Source organism: Python bivittatus, unplaced genomic scaffold (assembly GCF_059951505.1).
Source record: "Python bivittatus isolate LINGU-HERP-01145 unplaced genomic scaffold, Pbiv_v1 ctg000180_np1212, whole genome shotgun sequence".
Taxonomy (NCBI): domain Eukaryota; kingdom Metazoa; phylum Chordata; class Lepidosauria; order Squamata; family Pythonidae; genus Python; species Python bivittatus.
In genome coordinates this window covers 6,087,098-6,108,227 of record NW_028277047.1, presented here as the reverse complement: position 1 = coordinate 6,108,227, position 21,130 = coordinate 6,087,098, and the positions used below count along the sequence as shown (strand labels likewise).

Here is a 21,130-nt window from a genome sequence, read left to right as displayed (position 1 = left end):
GCAATGGGGCTCACTATGTTGTGCAAGCCTATGGCTCAGTGTAAAATGAGAATTCAGTAAGGCGGTTAACTGGAGTGCAGTGTTTTTCAAGCTTGGCCACTTTAAGATGTGTGGACTTCAACTCCCAGAATTCTCCAGCTTGCTGGCTGGAGAATTCTGGGAGTTGAAGTCCACACATCTTAAAGTGGCCAAGCTTGAAAAACACTGCTCTGGTGTGTGGCTACATCTCATATACTTTTTCTGCATATGCACCCCAGCTCAACATGGAGAAAGCCAGCCCAACAAGCTTTGCCAAAGGACCTGCTCCTTTGCCCCAGCCCTTCCCCAAACATCTGGAAACAGGGCTCAGGAGGTTTCCAAGCCATTGGAGCACACATCTTCCCAGTTACTTTCACCCCCTCTACTTGTTCTCTCCCCCCCACCCCAAATATCACAAGGAAAAGTGGCTTTCGCGTGCCCTCTGCTGGGGACTAAAAGGAAAATGAGGACAAATTTGGCGGGAATTGGGGGGGGGGGAATTGCACTTTCTTTTTCTCTCTCCCCATCAAAGGCAGCTGAGAATCGTGGCTTGCTGAGGATCGTGGCTTGCTGAGGATCGCCCCACGGTAAGGAGTCTGGGGTGCTGAGAATGGCTAATTTTCCCCACCCTTTTGGGCTGAATCGGATCTTCCAGGAAAGGTGGGGGAAAAAAATCAGGAATTGGGGGGAAGACCTTGAGCCGCTTAAGCATCTTAAGCCACTTAAGCATCAGCTGCAGACTGTAAATAGCTGTATGTGCATAATCGCAAAAGGGAAGGATGTCTTCCCTGGTTTGAAAAGAGATTAAAAAAAGATTTCTTTCCTTTAAAAAAATGTGCGTGCGGGGGAGGAAAAGGTACCTTCTCGGATGGGCAGTTCTTAAATTCTGGATTTTCCACTTGAAGTCGACCGCGCCCCCTCGGTTGGATCGGGGTTATTCTTGGTCTCTCCGCCGAGAATAACCCCGATCCAACCCTGCTTTGCTCGCCGGGGACGAAACAAGACCAGCCAGGGGCCGCTGCGACGCCGGAGCGCGAGTGCTGGCGCCGCGCGTCGGGTCGGGTCGGGTCGGGTCGGTCGGGTCGCCCGGTCGGCGCGGAGCGTTCAAGGTTCAGCGGCGAAGGTCAGTAATGGCTCGCTCAGCCGCCCTTCACGCTTGAACCGCGGCTAAATGGAGCGGGGAAACGCAGCCCGGTCTCGCCCCGCCCCGCCCCTCGGCACGACCGTTTTGACCGCCCGAGCCCGCTCGGCCCCGCCGCGCTCGCCGGCTGCCCGCTCGCCCGCGCAGCCACCCACCCAGGCGGGCCCACCCGCGCTTGGCGGCCTCGCTTCCTCCCCGGCCGCGTGGCGCGAGCAGCCCCGCCGCCGGCCCCGCACCTGCTCTGCTGCCGAGCGCGGGGCGGCGCAGCCGGCGGCTCGTGGGAACGCGGCCACGCGGGCTCCAGGCCGGGCTCCCGCGCGCGGCTCCCCCCAGCGGAGGTCCTTCGGTGGGCGGCGGCGGCGGCGGCGGCGGCGGGCCTCCGCTTCAGCACGCAGCCGCCGAGCGAGGCCGCCTCCTCCGTGGCGCGGCGGCTGCCCAGGGCCGGCCGGGGCGCCTTTCATGGAGCCGGGCCCGGTGGGCTTGCTCGGCAGGCGGGCCGCGTCTCCTGCGCCTCCGGGAGCCCGCGCCGGGGGGCCGTCGGAGAGCCGGGGCCGCCCCAGCCGAGGACAGCGCGGAGGACTTCGGCCGCCCGCTCGACCCTCCGCGCCCGCCCTGGAAGAACCCCGTCGCCGGGGGCGCGGGGCGATGCCGACCTCTGGCCCGCGAAAGGTCGGGATCGCGCGACGAGGGTGATCGGGCAGGTAGGAGCCGCCGGGCTGCGTTCACACAACCGGTTTAGCCCGGGTTGAGCTGCGTTTCGGGGCAGGGGGTTAGCTCGTGCCACACGAGGCAGGTCAGAGGCCGGCGAATTGAAGGAAGCCAGAAGACGGGGCGGGGGCTTCAGGAACGAGAAAGATGGGTCGTGTGAAGGACACGTGGGCGTCCCCCAGCCTGCTGCGCTAGGCTCGGATGAGACCGGGGCATTCGGGGCGTGGGAGCCCAGCCGGGCTCTGAAACCGAGTGTGGCCTCTGCCCAGCGTGCCTTGTGCAGACCAAGCCAGGGTGCAAGGAGAGCGTTGGGTGCGCTTTTAATCCCCCCTGGGTCTTCCAACCCGGCTTGGAGTGGGAGAACCCTAACCCTGGCCGGGAAAGGCCAGAGCCGCAAGCCAATTCAGACGTTTCAAGACTGAACCAGGTGGATTAGACCTCGGGTAGCCGACGTGCCAGGAGGCCCTTCAAGGTCATCCTGAAATGTGGCAGCTGGAATGGTGTGCAAGTCACTGGATCCACGATGAGGCGTGGCCGGTTTTGAAAGGCTGAAGATACCAAAGAACCCGGCAGTGTTTACCCGATCAGAAAAGTCTTTGACCCCGGGGCCCGTCTTTCTCAATCCCTGGTCTGAATTGCACAAACCTCAATGTTGTTGCCAGAACATTTGGAGGATGGGGAAAGAGCAAGAAACTTTTGCCAGCTGACAATCAGCCCCTCCCATCAGCCCCGTCCAGCACAGCTGGTTGGGGAATTGTGGCTGGCGGGCACCAGGTTGGGGAAGAGCGCCCAGAAGCATGGCCGGGCCTTTGCCTGTGTGAATGGCTCTCAGTCCTTTCCTCCTTGCGTAAACTCCACTTGCGGTCCGCAACTTGTGTAACATTTTCCCGGCGCTTCCTCTCCTGAAAGGTTACATTGTTCGATTTATTTCTAACCTAAAAGGCTCTTTTTCAATGCAAACATTTCCCCCGGGCAGGTAAGATTTATTTCGCTGTGCCCTCTTTCTTTTTTAAAGCGGTGAAAACGGGAGTAAACAAGCAGTGCTCTCAAAAACAGGCAGGTTCCCCCAGGATTTTAAGTCGAGATCATTCGATCCTTTCCAACTCTCTGCCTGTCTTTTTATTCCCTCTTTAATATTTGAATCAGCCCCTTTGTACTCCTGGTGCCCTCCAGGGGTGGGGGATTACAACTCCTATCCTCCCCAACCAAGATGGCCACAGGCATCAGACTGGCACAGGCTGGTCTAAAAAGAGAATATTGAGGTGTCATGGAGTAGAGGGGTATAAAAATTACCTTAGGTTAAAACTATACCAAGGTTAACATGGAAACATGTTTGCAACGGGCCTGGTTAAGCGTGATGCATGAATGCAGCTGCTGAGTGGCTTTGCAGCAACGATTGTCTTTCAGCCCAGCCTACCTCAAAGGGTGGTTGTTTTCAGGGCCAAATTGGAGGAGGGCCACGTAGACCACCCTGAGCTTCTGCAGGAAGCGCCAAACATATGTGAGAGGTCAACCTAATGGTGCATGAATGAAAAGAAACTTCCCACTTGATCAGGGAGTGGCAACAGGAAGTGGAATGAATGAATGAACTAATAAATAAATAAATACATTCTTAATGTAGCCAAAGGCCAGAGAACTTATAAATTATAAGAATTTATAAGTTATAAAAGCTATAACTGAAAACGGCTAAAAATCGTTACATAAAAGTAGAATAATACAGGCAGTTTTAAGCGTTGAAATAAAAAAGTAGGTTACGACCGTGGGAGACCTTTCATCAATTGACCCCTCATTTTCCCAGCTGCTGCATGATATTTTGCTACGATCTGAGTTATCAATGATTTACCGTCCCAAAAAAGTATGATACAGCTATTGTCAGATCACCCAGGTACTGATGTAAAAGAGGCAGGAGAGGGGCATTACAAATAACACATGTTGGATTGTTTCAACATCTCCTGTTCCCCAAGGGGCAGGAAGTGGAAGTGGCGTCTGAGGACACGCAGAAGGCTTTCCGCATCGCCCCCTTAGCGAAGACTGCAGCCGACTGGAACGGTTTGGGGATGTCTGTATCTTCTGGATGGAGGGCCACAGAATTCAACTCTCCTCTTTGGAATCTGAAATTTTCAGAGAAATAAAGATAAGAAATTACCAAGAACCTCCAGGGCTGAATTATTATTGTTGGTCACACAGTCAGCCAGATGTTTAGACTGGATTTGGCCTTTTTGTCCACCGATCGAGTCCTTCCCAAGGTCCTGGGATAGACAGATGTTGTTGGATGGCGTTAAAGGCATCGTTGCAGGACGGAAGCTGTTCCAAGTAAAGCTGCCTTTTGCAATGGACCGATGGCGATTTTGTCAATGGCGAAGGTCTTCAAGGGGTGCTCCAGATGTTTAGGGATTGCACCCAAGGGGCTTATTACTATTGGGACTATCTTTGCTTTCTTTTGCCACAGTCGTTCCACTTCCATTTGCAGGTCTTTATATTTTGTGATTTTCTCCAATTCTTCCTCTTCTCTTCCGCTGCCTCCAGGTATTGCAATGTCCATTGCCCAGACTTTTTTCTGTCTTTCTTATCCATAATTGTTAAGTCTGGGTGTCGTGTGGAGGTGCTTGTCTGTCTGAATCCTAAAGTCCCAGAGCACTTCAGCTTCTTCGTTTCCTATGACTTTGTCTGTCTTGTGGTCCCACCAGTTCTTGCTTGCAGGCAAATGGCATTTCTTGCAGAGATTCCAATGCACCATCGTTGCGACTTTGTCGTGCCGTTGTTCGTAGTCAGCCTGGGCGGTCGTCTTGCAGCAACTGACTAGGTCGTCCGCTGTTTCTTCAGCTTCTTCGCAGAGGCGGCATTTGCTCTCTTGCTGTCTTCTCAATCCTGGCTTTGTATGCATTTGGTCTTAAGGCTTGGTTTTGTGCAGCCAGAATTAGCCCCTCTGCTCTTTCTTCAACCTTCCTGCTCTTGGCCCTTGCCAGGTCTTGCTATTAATATTATTATTATTATTTTGGAAAATAGCTAACAATTTCCATTTGGTTGGCAAGAAAGCCACTTGAACATGCCCCCAAGGGCACCAACTGTGGGCGACTTTAGACCAGTGTTTCTCAACCTTGGCCACTTTAAGATGGGTGGACTTCAACTCCCAGAATTCCCCAGCCAGCATATGCTGGCTGGGGAATTCTGGGAGTTGAAGTCCACCCATCTTAAAGTGGCCAAGGTTGAGAAACACTGCTTTAGGCTGAGTTTTTCTTTCAGTAACTATCCTCTCTATTTCCCTCCAGATCCAGCTGTGCTTTGACAGAAACTGAATTGCAACGGTGTTTCCTGCTCCCATTTCAGGGAACTGGTTAATTATGGCGCCTCAGGAAAAGCCCAAAGACGTGTAAGTTACAGTGACGTATCTTCTTTGGCATAAGATGCTCTAAAACCGGTCTAGGACATCCTGGGGTGGTGCCCAGAGAACCTTAGGATGCAAGAAGGAGATCATATGGCCTCTGTTTCGGGTTGATTTCCTAGAATTGTGAACCCCGCAAGCTGCTGTTCGATGGAAATAAATTTTAGCAGATCTAAGATGATCTTTGGAGCGGAGGGAGACTGTGCCTCTGAGCATCTGTGGAGTGCTTCTTCCCACAGCTGAACTTTTTGTGCTGAGAGTTGGCAACGTTTCAAAAGTTCAGCAGCTGGTGCCTCTCAGGGACGAGCTGATATTTGCCACGCCACAAGCGTGTCCACGGGTGTGTGTGGCAGCAACACGGCATTTTTTTTCAGGCAAAGCTTGTCACGAGCTAATCGAAATGCCAAAGCCCTGAGTTCAAATGCTGCGCCGCCCCATTTGAAGACTTCACGAATCCCGCAGTTCCATCTCTCTTCCTTGTGTGTTCGTTCTTTGGCTTAATTCTTTCTTTCCCCGGCTCTGGTAAACTGCGAAACTGTGAAAATTTAATTTTCATTTGCATTTTAATCCTGATGCAGCCGACAGCGTCATTTTCATTAAATTGGGTGTTTTCCGCATTCCGTTAAGAAATGAAAACAAGGGTCATAAGAAACAGAACACCTTCCCCACCTCTTGTTTCAAAGCTCGGGGGATTGCTCAGGTTTTGAGTGAGCGAAATGCAGATTTGATAAGTAATGTGGGTTATTTAACAAAAAGATGAATCCTTGCTGGACTACCATTCCCATCATCCCTAATCTTTAACCACGGTGGCTGGGGAGAATGGGGGTCATAAATTAGCAACAGTAATTTGTAAGTGGGCCTGGTGTTGCTTTTTTCCTGTTGCCAATTTTATCTCCCTCCCTGGGTCACTGGACTTCCTTAAAGGAAGTGCGTTGTGTCTAAAGAATGCTGTGTAGTCCCTGGCCTAACTCAGTGCTCATTTGGCTAGTTAGTAAGTCTTTAGAAGAGGCAGGAGATTTGCTTATGTGGGTTCTCTCCTTATTTTATTTTATTTTATTTTATTATTTTATTTTATTTTATTTATTTTTATTTATTTTTATTTTTATTTTATTTTTTTATTTTATTTTATTTTATTTTATTTATTTTTATTTATTTTTATTTTTATTTTATTTTTTTATTTTATTTTATTTTATTTTATTTTATTTATTTTTTTAATTTATTTTATGGAAATAGTGAAATCTTTGGAGGAGGAAGAAAATGGAGCATATGCAGCTGAGTTGAACTGTTTGCAGGATAGGGATTAAAATCTTAAGTTTACGGATTTTTCCAGGGACCAGGGACTTCCTTTCTAGCTCTTTCTACCCTCCCACCAAAAGCCGTGCTACAAAAAGAATTTCACTTCTCAAACTGCATTTCCCGGTTTAGAAATGAGTACAGGCCACATTTTTTTTTCGTTTTTTTTTTCCGCTGGGGTCAAATGAATCAGCAGGGAAACCACGGCTTGGTTGAGGGCATTAAAAAAAAAAAAAAATGAATACACAGCATTTGGCCTTACCAGCTAAGTCATGACTAATTTTTTCTATTACTCTAGGCATGATAAGGTGAGTAATTTCCATTTTGGGTTAAGGTTAGGGTTTTTTTAAATGCTCTGACTCCTTCATTAACTTAGTACATTTTCTGTGACTGCTTTTGCTGCTGTTCTTGCTTTCCCTCAAGAATATCCGCCCCCCCCGATGAAATATGGGCTATTTTGGTGAAATATTAAACACGAAGCCACCGTCTCTTTGTGCCCTGATCCCTATACGTCAAAGAGGGAGAAACCCTCTTCGTTCGGACTGCTTAGATTTTTGCTTCTTTTTTAGCAATGAAATTTAGGATCCTCTTCCTCTTTGAGACAGACAGACAGACAGACAGACAGCTTTAAGAATCTGATGGAAGTTAGCAGTAGGAGAGCTTGGAAGAAGCTAGTGGATCACCTTATTCATCTCCTGATCATCCTTTTCCAGATCAACTGGAATCCACAATCCACCAGGAGGCTGTGTTGAAATGGTGGTTGGCTCAGCAACCCCCCCGCCACCCCCAGACTTTGAGGCAGAGAGCAAGGTCCCTTCCTGATCTCTTTTTTTAATTCATTTTTTTCCCAGCCTGATGCTCCAAACAGTGTCCTGGGCCTGGAAGAAACAATGACCCATAATCCCCTTGACATTGGGATGTCCTGGGGCATTGTGGGAAATTAAAAGGGCAGCTAGACTCAGTCCTTGGAGTGCTATGATGCTGGTCAGAATTTTGCAGTAGCTCAGGGATAAAGAGGGGAGCCATTAGGGGACACGTGGTGGGTGAAGCGGTTCTTCTCCATTCCTCCTGACCCGAATAAAGATAGATAGATAGATAGATAGATAGATAGATAGATAGATAGATAGATAGATAGATAGATAGATAGATAGATAGATATTTTGAGGGGATGGAAAAGTTGGAGACTATTTTCTGTTTATGAAGTCCCACATTCAATTCTTAGATTGTTGTTCAAAAACAGATCAAGTAGCGGGTGATGGTGGAGAACCTTCTGAGATCCAGGAACTATTTAGCCCAGTCCTTCTTGAGAAAGAGAGTTGGTCTGAGGTCCTGCATCTCAACTGCCATGGAAGTTGCTGAACCTGGGTTTAGAGTGTTGTGGGAACCTGGCTAATGGCTGGAGTAGGCACTGTGAACGTTGTCCATTTCAGATGTGAATGTCAAACGCTGCCATTGAAGGACCTCAATTCTGGGGGTGACAGTCTATCTCCCCACATTGCTATAGCTCAGTAGACAATCTTGGCTACTGGGACAGATGTGCTAACCTGGGTTTGCACATTAAGCTATATCATAACCCTTGTTCATTTGGGTCACGCTGTATCACAACCATCACCCAGTCAATGATAGTTTTCAAACTATGGTTTGTAGCTTGGTGTGGGAACCCAGTTCAATGAGGCTGCGTGGTGGGGTGGGGAGAGCCAAGGTTTATGACCTGATGAGGGTCTCTTCTTCCAGGTTCCACTGCGTGGGAATCATTTTTTTCCTCCTGGGCTTAGGAACGCTTCTCCCGTGGAACTTCTTCATCACGGCCATCCCGGTGAGTCCTTCGTTTTGGAGATATTCCTGGGCAATGGGGGGGCTTGGACCTTCTGCGCTCAATCCTTATTTCTCCTTCTGATCCTTGCTGAGTTATGATTATAAATGCTTTCACTGGGGTTGGAACAGGCCGGGTGGGGAGGCTGGAAGAGTGTGACTCTTTATATAAAGGACAGGTCTGACTTCGTGGAGCACGGGGTTGGGATAGATGACCTCAAGAATCCCTCCCAACTCATGATTCCTGACTCTTAGAGCATTTTCCATGCAATTCCTCCATTTTTTCGAACCCGCCTTTGTTTTGCTGCAGGGGGTGGGGGCAGGAAGATAAACCAGACTAGGTTTGTTAAGCCTAGTTAATCCCTGCAACATCCTCGGGGCTCCGGAGGTCCGAAGTAACAGGCTGGGGATCAGCGTCCTCATCTTTCCGGCTTCTCGAAGACGTCTTGTGCTCCCTTTCTGAAGACACGAGCGCGCTCTTCTGACCAAACTCTTTCTCTCCCCAGTATTTCGAGGCCAGGCTCACGGTGGGGAACTGCTCGGCCAGACCGGAGGCAGCTGAGAATCAGACAGCCTTGGACCGCCAACCGGTCTCCGCCTGCAGAGATGATTTCAGCTTCAGCAACTGGCTGACTCTGCTTTCTCAGTTGCCTTTGCTACTCTTCACCTTTCTCAACTCCCTCCTCTACCAATGGTGGGACATTTTTCTCTCCACGTCTGGGTTGCCGGCCGCCTCTTTCCGCGTCCCACCCTTCGGGGCCCAATCCATTCTTTTAGCCCTGTCCAGAGTGAGGGGCCTCGCTTGCCGGCGGGGAAGGGGGAAAACGGAAGGGAAATGGCTGGTTGGGAGAGCCACTCGACATTCCCCTGCAAAGTCTTTCCCCGAGGCTTCCCAAATCTGGCATCCTGTATCCCCAGGGAGCATAGCCCGGCCAGGCATGCTAAAATCGCCGATTGTAAAGGGCCATGAGAACAACTTTGGGAGACAGGAGGAAAGGCGCAGCCCAGATGTCTGAGAAGAGGCATCTGAGCTCAAAGCAGGAAGGGGGCCGGAGAAGGCGTCTCCAAAGGGACCCTCCCTCCTTCTCTGGAAGGCAAAGGCAGCAGAGGGGGGAAGCACGTTCAGGCTTGCAAAAGTCAGTTCCTGTAACCTTACAGTAATGGTAGCATTCGTACTGGTGGTTTTGGCTTCCTGTCTGGACTACCTCAAAGGGCTGATGCAGAACTCGTTCTCCCTCCATCCCCTTCTCAAAGCCAAACGGGGTGGTTGATTTATTGATTTGAAGCTTGGGCGAGTATATTCCCACGCCTCCCTTTCTTCCAGCCTCGAGCGAGGTCTCTCCCCGGCTCAGTTTTCCCACTAGCCTTGGATGGCCCTTCCTTTCCAGCCATTCACACGTCCTTTTTTCCCTCTGCAAAGCATTTCGGACAAAGTGCGCGTTCTGGGCAGCCTGGCGGCCATCCTGTTTCTCTTCGTGCTGACGGCCATCGTGGTCAAGGTGGTCATGTCACCCCAGAGTTTCTTCTCCATCACCATGGCGAGCGTCTGGTTCATTAACTGTGAGTTTGCATTAATCTGGGGGCTGGTTTGTTCCCCCCTGGACCCCTCTGAGATTTTGATCCGTGCTCTATAGAGTTGTCACAGGCCCCGATTCAAATTCCCCCTTTGGCCCTCCCAAAACGTTGAGCAACCTACCTCACAGGGTTGTTGTGAGCCCAGGGACTTGGTTTTAATTGTCTTGCCCATCCTGAGCCTTCCAAAACTATTGGACTGCAACTCCCAGAATCCCTAGCCAGCATACCAGGGAGGGTGTCAGAACGACAGAGGCAGCGCCATTCAGTCTTGGGGAATCATGCGCTTAAAGCAGTGTTTCTCAACCTTGGCAACTTTAAGATGGGTGGACTTCAACTCCCAGAATTCCCCAGCCAGCATGGCTGGCTGGGGAATTCTGGGAGTTGAAGTCCACCCATCTTAAAGTTACCAAGGTTGAGAAACACTGGCTTAGAGATAAGAATCCCCTTTTATGCTTATCAATAATGTTTACTGATTTTAATAGATACAGTTTATTGATTTATTGATACATTATTGATACCTTTACATCCAAATAAATGGGATAATGCGATCCAGCCCTTGTGGACAGACCAGGATTCAGGGAAACAGGTGGGTGGGTGGAAGCTCGGCTCTCACGTCTCCTTGCGTATGGAAAGTAAACACCCAACACAGCCTCCTCCTTGACATTGCCTTCCTTCGCCTTCATCAGCCTTCTGTGCCATCCTGCAAGGAAGCCTCTTCGGCCAGCTGGGGTCCTTTCCGCAAAGATACAGCACCCTATTTCTCAGCGGCCAAGGGATGGCAGGGACGTTCGCGGCGGTCGCTATGCTGCTGTCTTTGGCCAGTGAGTATCGGGGTCTGAAAAGCATGTCCTGGGTCGAAAGAGGTGGGGGAGATCTTTCCGAGGAAAAGCGCGAGAGAGGTCACCCACGGAGATCGATACCGTAATCAATGCGCTGGTTCTTAGGGCGGCTTCTCTCATATTTTTGATGGTGGGCGAGGAGGAAAGTGTAGCTGTCAATCAAGCCTTAATCCGAGGCCAGCCCGCCAGGATTTGGGGAACGATGGGAATCTAGGATCCGGCAAAGGGTCTTGCAAGGGAACGGGAATCTAACTCAGCTGAAATGAAGCAGGGTGACCTTCGTACGTTCTTGTGCTGTTATGAGAGATGGAGAAGCCTACTGGCTCGACCCAAAACCCCCCCTCCCAGCCTTTTGCCGAATAAATAACCTTATGACTTTTCTTGCCAGGGGGTGACATTTTCCCAGCTCTTCCTTGATGCTTGCTGTGCATCTTCCAGCGTCGCTGCCCCAATTTCATGCTGGAATGGGTGAATCTGGGGAACGTTTGACCCAGGAAATTGTGCCCCGGGTCATCTGCTCATCCGCCTCTTTTCTCTCCGGTTTAGGTGGCTTGGATGCCCAGACGTCTGCGCTGATCTATTTCGTCACCCCCTGCGTTGGGACCTTCCTTTCTATCGCCTGTTATCTCTTGCTGCCCCACCAGGTGAGATAAGGTTCGCTTTCCGTCTTCCCCTGGCTCTGCAGACAGATGAGGGAAATCTCTGAGCAGGCTTCTTGCAGAGATAAGAGAAGAATGAGGGAGAATAGATAAAAAGGTAAAGGATAAAAAGGCTCTGCAGACAGATGAGGGAAATCTCTGAGCGGGCTTCTTGCAGAGATAAGAGAAGAATGAGGGAGAATAGATAAAAAGGTAAAGTTGGCTTTGAATGGACTTCTTCTTGTCATCTGCTTTGCCATTGACTTCTAGGAAGTTTTGTAATCTTGTAATCTGATTAAATAGTTTTTAAAAGTACTACAAATATGCTCTATCCTTTATTGCTACCACAATAATATGTATGAGTTGGTATGTACAATCGTGGTTCTGTCTATCAAGGTATGCGTGCCTTACCACTGGACCTCCAACATCTCTTTGCTTCTAAAATATGCTGGACTACACCTAGAAATTTCAATTAGGGATTCGTCAAATAGCACTTAAAATCAGAACTGGCAAATCCCAGGTACCAAAAAGTTATTGCTAGTTTTGTTAGATCCCTGTGAAAGAGTCCCCCCCCCCTTCTTTTGTTATAAACCTCATCGTCAGCATGTAATGGGAAGGGAGAATCTAGATTAGCATTCCCCAGACAGGCACTTTCCAGATGCTTTGGGACAGCAGCTTCAACTCTCAGAATTCTTAGCCAGGATTGGAGAAGGCTAGTATAGACTCTTAGGAAGGAATACTGTTTGTAAGAGGAGCCTTATGGACAATCTGGAACGCTAGCCTAGCCTCAAGCTCTGGGGTTTCCTGGTGGTGCCCCATCCAGTGTGACCCTGCTTGGCTGTTTGAGATCCATCAAGGCTGATCAGGTGTTCCCAGCTAGCTCGCTCAGCCATCAGAGATCATCAGCCCTTCTTCTTTCTCTGCAGACCTTTGCCCGGTATTTTCTGGACAAGAGACCCCAAGAGGATTTAGGATGTGAACTGGAGACCAAGACAGGCCTTCTTTCTCCAGGTGGGGACGTCTGAATGAAAAAAATGGGGAGAATTGAAAAGTTGTCCAAGCCTGGCTGGGCTGGTGGTGGTGAAGATTTCCATGTTCTTTTAATGTATTCCTGGTTGGCTTCAAGATCGGCCTTTCCCAGCCTGGTGATCGTCCCAAGGGCTGGACTACAACCCCCCAAATGCCCAGCCATTGTCTATCCTGGCTGAGCACGAGGGGTATTGCACATCCACACATCTGGAGGGAATTCGGTTGGGAAAGCTTGTGATCAAGGGTCTTTTCTCCTAGGTGCTTTGCTTGTCCTCGGACCCAGTCCCAGAATCCTCAGCAGTGGCTGTGGCTGAGAATTCTGGGAACTGAAGTCCACGCATCCAAAAGGCAAACTGGTTGATCAAAGCTGATCAAAGGGAATTTGACAGTTTTTTCTTTCCCTTACCCAGAATCTAACATCAGAGGGGTTGAGGTCTTAAAGCAAAACACTTGAATTTCACCTCTCTTTTGCCTTCTTCCACAACTTCCCTATTTTTCTTAACCTAACTTCCTGAAGGCGAGACTTTAAAAGATTTGGAGATATATTCTGAAAAAAAGAGTGTAGATGGACAGATAATTACTGACGTTATACAATTCATGCTCAATACATTAACAAGAGATAACAAGCAGAGTACACTGAGTCGTTTTAATGACCTTTAAAAAATATATAAATGGTTGAGCTTGATATAAAAGCTCACTATATTATTATTTATAAATGTTAAAAATAGGAGACGAAGAAAAAGAGAGAGGGAAAATAAAACAATATAGATAAATACTTAATTTCTGACTTCCCCCCTTCTTTGTTCTGCAACCGGTTTGTGGAGCCCTGCTCAACATTTTGAAACAATCCAAAGTTATGGCAGAGATTTGCAACCCGAGCCCCCGGGGGTGAGACCCTGGACCTTGTAATAGCAATTTTGCCACTGAAGTCTAATTTTGAACATTGCCTAAGGGGAAAATTATTAGGTACACAGAGAATAAGTATAGTTCATTAACATGGTTGAAAATAAACCAAATTTGAACTGGGCCATACTTTTGGGCACACTGCCCCCGCCCCAATTGCATTTCAGCAATCACCAGTCTGGACATATACAATTCCAGGGGTTGATGTGGTGAAGAAATAGATTTGGGTGGAATGAGAGAGGCGTAGAAGCACTCTTTTAATTTCATTTATTCATATTTACGGAGTGTTTATAAGCTGGGCGGTTATGGGATCTGAAGTCTGCCCCCCCCGAGAATCCCAGGTTGAGGAAGGTCATAGGTTGACAGGTTGCCATGTTGATCTTGTGTCTCTCCAGAGGATGGTTCCACTCTTGTGGCAGACGGTTCCAAGGGAGAACCGCTCAGCTTGAGCAATGGGAACGCCGTGGTCCTGGAGCAGGATGGCTTGACTCACCTGCCAGAAATGATGAACGGAAGGAGCGGGGTGGGCCTGGCCCCACCCAACCCCTCACTCTTGAGTGTGCTCAGGAAGGTAGGACCCCCTGCTTTTAAGAGAAGGAAGCTCCAGTTTCAATTCCTGGTAAATAGGGAAAAAAACCAAAAAGGATTGGGTAGGCAACAGGAAAACCCTTTTTTGGCAGTGTTAAAAAAAAAAAAAAAGCAGAGACTTCTTTAGACATGGACCTACTTGAGCAAGAATATGAAGTCGCTTGTCTTTCCCTTCTTTGGGGATATTTTTCCAACTTTCTAATCTTGCCTACCTCTTTGGACTCTTCTGGTCGTCTCCCGTAACCGGTTTTGACCCTGCTGTGCTGTTTTGGGCCCTCCCAAGGGCAGTCTGATGTTCCCACCTGCTCTGATGGTGGATTGAAATCAGATTGATGGCTGGGACTCTGCTGGTTGAGCCATGAAGGCCAGGGCAATGTGGGGAGGCATGCTAGCCCCTGCTCTGCAAGAGCAGTTGTAAGACGAGACGATGGGAGAGTGAGGGAGCTGCTGCTGCCAGTCAGAGCAAGCAACATTGGGTTGTATGGGCAAAGTCTTGAAACTGGTATATAACACAACTTCTACGGTTCTTCAGTTAGGCAGTTCCTATGTCTCTGTGAGATGCTGCTTTGTTCTCTAGGATGGAATCCGTCTCCTGGTTATTTGTCAGTTATGCATTTATGATTATTTGTCAGTAGTTTCCACCAAAGATTGAAGGCTTGCCTTACAACCCCTGCCTTGTAGCACGGTTGCAAGAAACGGGCTACGTTCTCACAACACGCCAACTAGACTGAAATGAGGACTGAGTTCCTTGTGGATTAGCAAGATTTTTAAATTTATGTGTCTATCTTGCTGGGTTTAAAAGCTACTCCAGCTGAAGCCAACTGTTTGAGCCAGACTGTCCATTAAAGCCGGAATATGGCTTATTGGCTTGGGTACCACGAGTATCATTAACCTGGATAGAGGCCTTGAGGTGCTGTAAAAACCCAGCCAGAATTTCTGAGCTTGTGTAATGCACTAAATCAGGTTAGTTAGTTAGTTAGTTAGTTAGTTAGTTAATTAAATTTCTCCCCCCCCATCTCCCCTCAATGGGGGAACTCTGGGCGACTCACACAGAACATTAAAACCATAAATATATATAAATACATAAAACATCAATTTAAAAACATTTCTAAAAAAGGGAAAGGAGAGTCCAAGAAGATGAAAAATCTGGGGCTGAAGGCAGAGGCCTCTATGGGGCTAGCCATCTCCCTGCTTGAGATATTCCCTCCCCGCCCCAGGCCAAATGGCAGAACCGGGTCTTCAAAGCCTTATGGAAGGCCAGGAGTGAGGGGGCCAATCGCACCTCCGGGGGCAGAATGTTCCAAAGAGCGGGGGCCACCGCAGAGAAGGCCCGCCTTCTGGACCCCACTAGTCATTCTTTTACTGCAGGGATCCGAAGCATGCCCTCTCTGTGTGACTGGGTGGGATGGGTTGAAGTCATGGGGAGAGGCGGTCCCTTAGGTAATCTGGCCCCCTGCCATGTAGGGCTTTAAAGGTGATAACCAACACCTTGAACTGGACCCGGAAGCAAACTGGCACCCAATGCAGCTCGCGGAGCAGAGGCATTACATGGGGCCTTCTCGGGGCTCCAAAAATAGCCCGCGTGGCTGCATTCTGGACCAGCTGTAGCTTCCGGATACTCTTCAAGGGTAGCCCCACGTAGAGCGCATTGGAGTAGTCTATCTGGGAGATAACAAGGGCATGAATGGCTGTTCGAAGGGCATCCCAATCTTTTTTTTTGCGCCACATCTCCCCACATTAGTTAAGGAACTAGTGACTATATTCTCAAGCCACGCAAAGCTGCTGCGTTAGCGTTTTGGGAAATTACACCCCATTGGTTAATTTGTAGGTCATTTCTGTAGGCAGGAAATGGGCCATTTCAACAACACATCCAATTCAATCTGAGTAATGCGTTTTCATGAACGAATCTGATTCTGAATCCACCCGTCGACCAAGCCATATTCAAATGACGTCTCGGTGTGAAATACTGCACAGCCGTATCCTGTATCTGCCAAGTTGGTAAAAGCTCAGTCAAATCTTTAAATGGGAATCCTTTAGATTGGGGAGGGGGAGCTGGAAAACCAGGTGGGGAGATCGAAGATGTTTGAAATCTGAAATCTCTGCTGTAACATTTTATGCATTTTATTTATTTTATTTCGTAAGCATTGGCAGGATCTCGCTTCTTTGTGTAAAATGTGGCTGCCCTAGAATAGTTTAGATCAGTGTTTCTCAATCTTGACAACTTGAAGATGTGTGGACTTCAAGTCCCAGAATTCCCTAGCCAGCCATGTTGGCTGGGGAATTCTGGGAGTTGAAGTCCACACAGCTTAAAGCAGCCAAGGTTGAGGAACACTGTTCTATGCTGGCTGGGGAATTCTGGGAGTTGTAGTCCACACATCTTCAAGTTGTCAAGATTGAGAAACACTGGTTGAAATTAAAGGAGGTATCTCTTGCTGGTTTCATTTGGGCATTTTCTATTGTGGTTCTTTCTCCACCCCATGAGTATCCTGGGACTCAGTTTACTCTAGAAATGTCCTCCATTTTATGACGGTTGAAGGGAGGCTACAGGTATGGAACATGGCAAATGTCATGTCGCAGCTTCCGCTTTTCCGTTTCAGATTTGGCTGCCGGCCCTCTCTATCGTTATGGATTTCTCCATTACCCTGTCGGTGTTTCCAGCCATCACCACAAGAATTGTCAGCTCCTCTGAGAACCTGTCTTGGCGTGAGTGATGGGGCATTTACAAAGAGGGGAGGAATGGGCAATGCTGGTCCACAGCGGGGGCACATCTCCAACTTAAAGACTGGGTGGTGGAAAAGAGTTGTCTCTGGAACCTGGAGGGCCACCACAAGATTGAGCAGCGCTGGGTGAACGTGACTCAAGATGTGGTCCGGACTATTCTGGGTGTGATTTCATCTTCTCCCCACATTAGAGAATTTCTTCACTCCCGTTTGCTGTTTCCTTACCTTCAACATCATGGACTGGTTGGGACGGAGCTCGACTTCGTATTTCCTCTGGGTGAGAGATTGATGCCTGCCGATGGTGATAACAGTGGGAATTGATTGATTGATTGATTGATTGATTGATTGATTTTCCCACACGGGGGGAAGCACAGGCATCATCTTGAATGAATCTGGGGGTGGGGCAAGAGGATTTGCCTGTCATGGCGCAACAAAGAGAAGGTAGCTTATGACATCAAAAGCTTTGGCTGCTTTGTTGTAGGTCCAAGCTATTCCATCCAACCCCATCCATCCAAAATCAAATGTACTGATTTATTTAACAGTATTCGTAGCTTGCTCCAGTCTGAACAGATGGGGCAGGGCCCAGGAAGGTCCAAAAAGAAGTGGTCTTAAAACATATATAAATAATAGAAATCAGTGATTAAAAAACCCTACACTATCAAAGCACTGTTCACCTCACCAAAGGGCTAAATGCCCACTGAATGTGGCTCTTTGGCCTGTTTTCAAAATATTTCTTCCTGTCCCTTTCGGGGGAAAGTCTTCTATAGCAGTGTTCCTCAACCTTGGCTGCTTTAAGCCGTATGGACTTCAACTCCCAGAATTCCCCAGCCAGCATGGCTGGCTGGGGAATTCTGGGAATTGAAGTCCACACGGCTTAAAGCGGCCAAGGTTGAGGAACACTGTTCTATAGAACGTGGGTCACTGCAGAGAAGGCCAGTTCGCTAATCTATGTATTAGGTAACCCTACAAGGGATCCCTTGCCAATCCCACAAGGATTTTCTTCAAGCCGGCCTTCCTGTTCAGGGTTACAGGGGATAGATGATAAATGTATTTGATTTACAAGCTCCGTTGGAACTGTCGTTTTCTCCCACCAGCCGCAGAAACATCTTAGACTCCTCCCCGCAGTGGTGGGACTCCGTGTCCTCCTCATTCCCATGTTCCTCCTGTGCAACATCCCGGGACAGACTTACTTGCCTGTGCTTTTCCTTCACGATGCCTGGTTTGTCTTCCTGATGGTGCTCTTTTCTTTCTCCAATGGCTACTTCGTCTCTGCCACCATGTGCCTGGCCCCCAAGTGAGTATGAATTTGCCCTATTCTCCTGCAAGACAGGATGATGGGTTCAGGGTTCTGAGAACCACCAATGTGATACAAAGGCTGCTGTGTACGGTCCATAATTGCCCATCCCTTCTCTGTAGTGGCTGCCTCTGGAATGAGGTCCCCCTGAGATCCATATGGATCCCACCCTGATGAAGTTCCAGAAAGCCTTAAAGACCTGGCTGTTTTAACCGGGCCTTGGGGTGGCGTGGATGGGACTCCCCTAGTTGTGATGTTTTATGTTTGCTTTGTTGTAGGATTACCATCTTGTGATTACAGGTAGTCCTCGATTTACGACGGCAGCTGGGACCAGAATTTTCATCACTAAGTGATGCGGTTGTAAAGTGCAACCGCATCACTTAGCAATGGCGATCTCTACAGTCCTGGTTGCCATTGTTAACTGAATCTCACAGTCATTAGGTGCTTCCTGTGTGCTTCCCACAACCAAATCAGTGGGGAAGCCGGCAGGAAGTTGCAAGTCCCAGGCGGTTTGCAAGCAGGCAGCAGGCAGGTCGGTGGCTGCTGCCAGATGGGGAGGGTACGAGGGGGGTTGTGAGGGTGTGAGGGAGGTGCAGCAAGGGTTAGGGAGGGTGTGTGAGTGACCTGTGTGAGCACAGAGGGGCTGGGGGAGGGCGTGCGGGTGGGGGAGACTTACCCCAGCGACTTGCAGTCTTCCCTGCCAGCTTCCCCATTGACTTTCTGGGGAAACCGGCAGGGAAGGTCGCAAACGGCGATCATGTGACCGCAGGATACTGCAACCGGTCGTAAGTGCAAGCCGGTTGCCAAGTGTCCAGATTGCAATCAGGTGACTGTGGGGGTGCTGGGACGGCCGGATCTCCGAGGATTGGCCATAAACACCATTTGTTCGGCGCCATTATAACAAACTACCTGCCTTTTTCAGCTATTGTTTGTCCTTGTTCTGATTCTTTTTTGTTATCCTGCCTTTATTATTTTTATAAATAACTCAAGGCGGCGGTTTTTTGGATCATTTTTTGGATTCTGCAGTTTTGTGTTATCGCTGTGAGCTGCCCAGAACCAGCTGGAGTTGGGTGGTATCCTGAATGAATGAATGAATGAATGAATGAATGAATGAATGAATGAATGAATGAAGCGAAGAATCACCTCCGTGGTCTTCAAATGTGGGTGTTAATTCTCTCCTGCAGGCAAGTCCAGCCCCATGAGAGCGAGTTAGCTGGGGCCATCATGACGTTCTTCCTGGCGCTGGGACTCTCTTGTGGGGCAGCCCTCTCCTTCCTCCTCAAGGTCCTCCTTTGAGGGCCTCCACGCTGCAACTACTGCGCTCTGCAACGATTTTGCCTCTGTGTCTCCCGAAGGCTTAAGGGGTGGCTGGTGGCCGTGCCCCCTCGCACGATTTTCATTCAAGCGCCCTCCGTGCGACAGCTAAGAAACCTTCGCAATGAGGGAGGACAGGACTTATTTGGCCATATCCCTTCCCCCAAAGTTTCCCCCCGCTTTTTTTGTACGCCACGGATGCACACCTTCAACTTCGCCCCATCTTTTTCTGTAGACGTCCGAATGTATTTGGGAGGAAAGATTCTGGATTTTGCAAGCAGGGAAGTGACAGTCCTGCAAACGGTTATGCAAACTTTTAAGGGCGTCAAGGAATGGCCTTTTCCTGCCAGCAGACGGGAGCTTCCCTCGTGATGGAAAGCTGCGATTTTTCTCTGCTCTGTTTTCGACTTCAGGACCTATTATCTTGCGATGCACAACGCCTCAGCTTGGTTGAATGCACTGCTGGAGGGGATACAGAAGGGGAAAAAACCCCTTTTAGTCTTTAGTCCTTTAGTCTCAAGGCAATCCAGTCTCTGGTTCCTCCCTCACTTTGGCCCTTCGGTCTCTCTTGGGTGGATTGCCAAACCTACAGGGCTAGTAACTTGGATGACAAAAAGGGAGGAAATTAGGAAAACAGCTCTCAATTTTTCTGGTGCACAATGAAGGGACGGGAATGAATTGCAATAACCCCTTAATTTGTCTCAAATTGGTGGAGATCTGGAACAGAGATAATTCTGCGTGCGCACACCCATAAGGTCTTGGAGACTGCACCGAAACAGATTTCGAAAAACCGAGTTAGGAAATTGCCTGGGTGAGCAGAAAATGAAGCAAGAGGCACGAAATAAGCCAGAAGGGTAACCAGACATAAATTGCAGGGCTAGGTTTTCATATCCTGTAATCACATTCCTGTGCAACTGTGGGTGGCTTCTAATCTGTGTTTGGGGGAAAGCTCTACCCATTCTGCCATTGAATCAGAACGGGGGGGAAATATTCTGAGTGCAGAAGTACTAGCAAGGCTGCACGTAAATATGAAACTGGAGTTACTCTGAATTAGAAAAGGAACTACAGAGTAACTGTGGTTACTCAGTCTCTACCTCTCGTTCATTCTGCCTGGTCGCTGTTAGGGAGATCTACCTTGTCTAAGGTGCTGGGTGGACTTCAACTCCCAGAGTTCCATGGCTGGCTGGGGAATTCTGGGAGTTGAAGTCCACCCAATTCTTAAAGTTGCTGAGGTTGAGGAACCCTGTTCTAGATGTACAGGGATTGCAACTCCCAGAATCCCCTTGTCCTTAGGCAGACTGGCTAAGAATTCTGGGAACTGCAGCCCCAACATGGCTGGAAAACATCCTTTAGAACAGGCAGGGCCAAATTCCTCTGTAGAGATGCTGGTTAGGTCAGGCCCTGGGATCTCGGAGGCCTCCCGGTTGAGAACTGTAGCATCTTTATCATTGTTGTAGTGATATTAAGCCTCTCCTCATTACTGTTGTGGCCTAACCATGGTTGGATGGCTGTGAAAGATGGCCAAAATTATAAGTAGGAAGTGACCTTTGTCGTTTCCCCAGTTTTGAACCAGATTGGGTAAGTGAGCCAGTTTAAATCAGGACAAAAACTTAAGGGGTGTGTGTGTGTGTGTGTTTAAAAGGGACATCTTCGTTGCATGTACAGTATTGATTTTTTAAAGCATTATTATTTTGCTCTTACCTTGGGGAGTGGATATGGGGAATGTATTATGTGCTCTCTAATAAAGTTTTTTTTTTTAAGGTTCCAATTTTTATTGCATTAACACCTCCAGGGAAAAAAATGTTATTTTTATTTGTTTTTTATTTATATATCGAATTTATCACTCCCCATCTCGTTAAAGAATGACTCTGGACGG

The 21,130-nt window shown here is 48.7% G+C and overlaps 1 protein-coding gene across 3 annotated transcripts; it reads left to right on the top strand.

Annotated features, from left to right (window-relative positions):
- The first annotated feature begins 533 nt into the window (after window positions 1-533).
- Window positions 534-21,022, top strand: SLC29A2 (solute carrier family 29 member 2). Of its 3 annotated transcripts, none has more exons than XM_088137436.1 (13): window positions 534-605; window positions 5,137-5,237; window positions 8,277-8,358; window positions 8,861-9,048; window positions 9,775-9,914; window positions 10,616-10,750; window positions 11,315-11,412; window positions 12,333-12,417; window positions 13,734-13,909; window positions 16,524-16,629; window positions 16,838-16,923; window positions 17,741-17,940; window positions 19,125-21,022. In XM_088137436.1, the coding sequence occupies exons 2-13, from the start codon at window positions 5,209-5,211 to the stop codon at window positions 19,234-19,236; spliced, it is 1,437 nt and encodes a 478-aa protein (XP_087993562.1). In that variant the 5' UTR covers window positions 534-605; window positions 5,137-5,208; the 3' UTR covers window positions 19,237-21,022. The 3 variants fall into 3 exon arrangements, with proteins under 3 accessions (XP_087993562.1, XP_087993561.1, XP_087993560.1); XM_088137435.1 differs by lacking the exon at window positions 534-605 and adding an exon at window positions 984-1,141; XM_088137434.1 differs by lacking the exon at window positions 534-605 and adding an exon at window positions 1,721-1,860.
- The last annotated feature ends 108 nt before the right edge of the window (window positions 21,023-21,130 follow it).

Coding starts and splice junctions, on each gene's coding strand:
- SLC29A2 (XM_088137436.1), top strand. CDS start 5,209: ATGGCGCCTCAGGAAAAGCCCAAAGACGT. Junction 10,751..11,314: donor TATGCTGCTGTCTTTGGCCA/GTGAGTATCGGG, acceptor TCTCCGGTTTAG/GTGGCTTGGATGCCCAGACG. Junction 17,941..19,124: donor ACCATGTGCCTGGCCCCCAA/GTGAGTATGAAT, acceptor TCTCTCCTGCAG/GCAAGTCCAGCCCCATGAGA.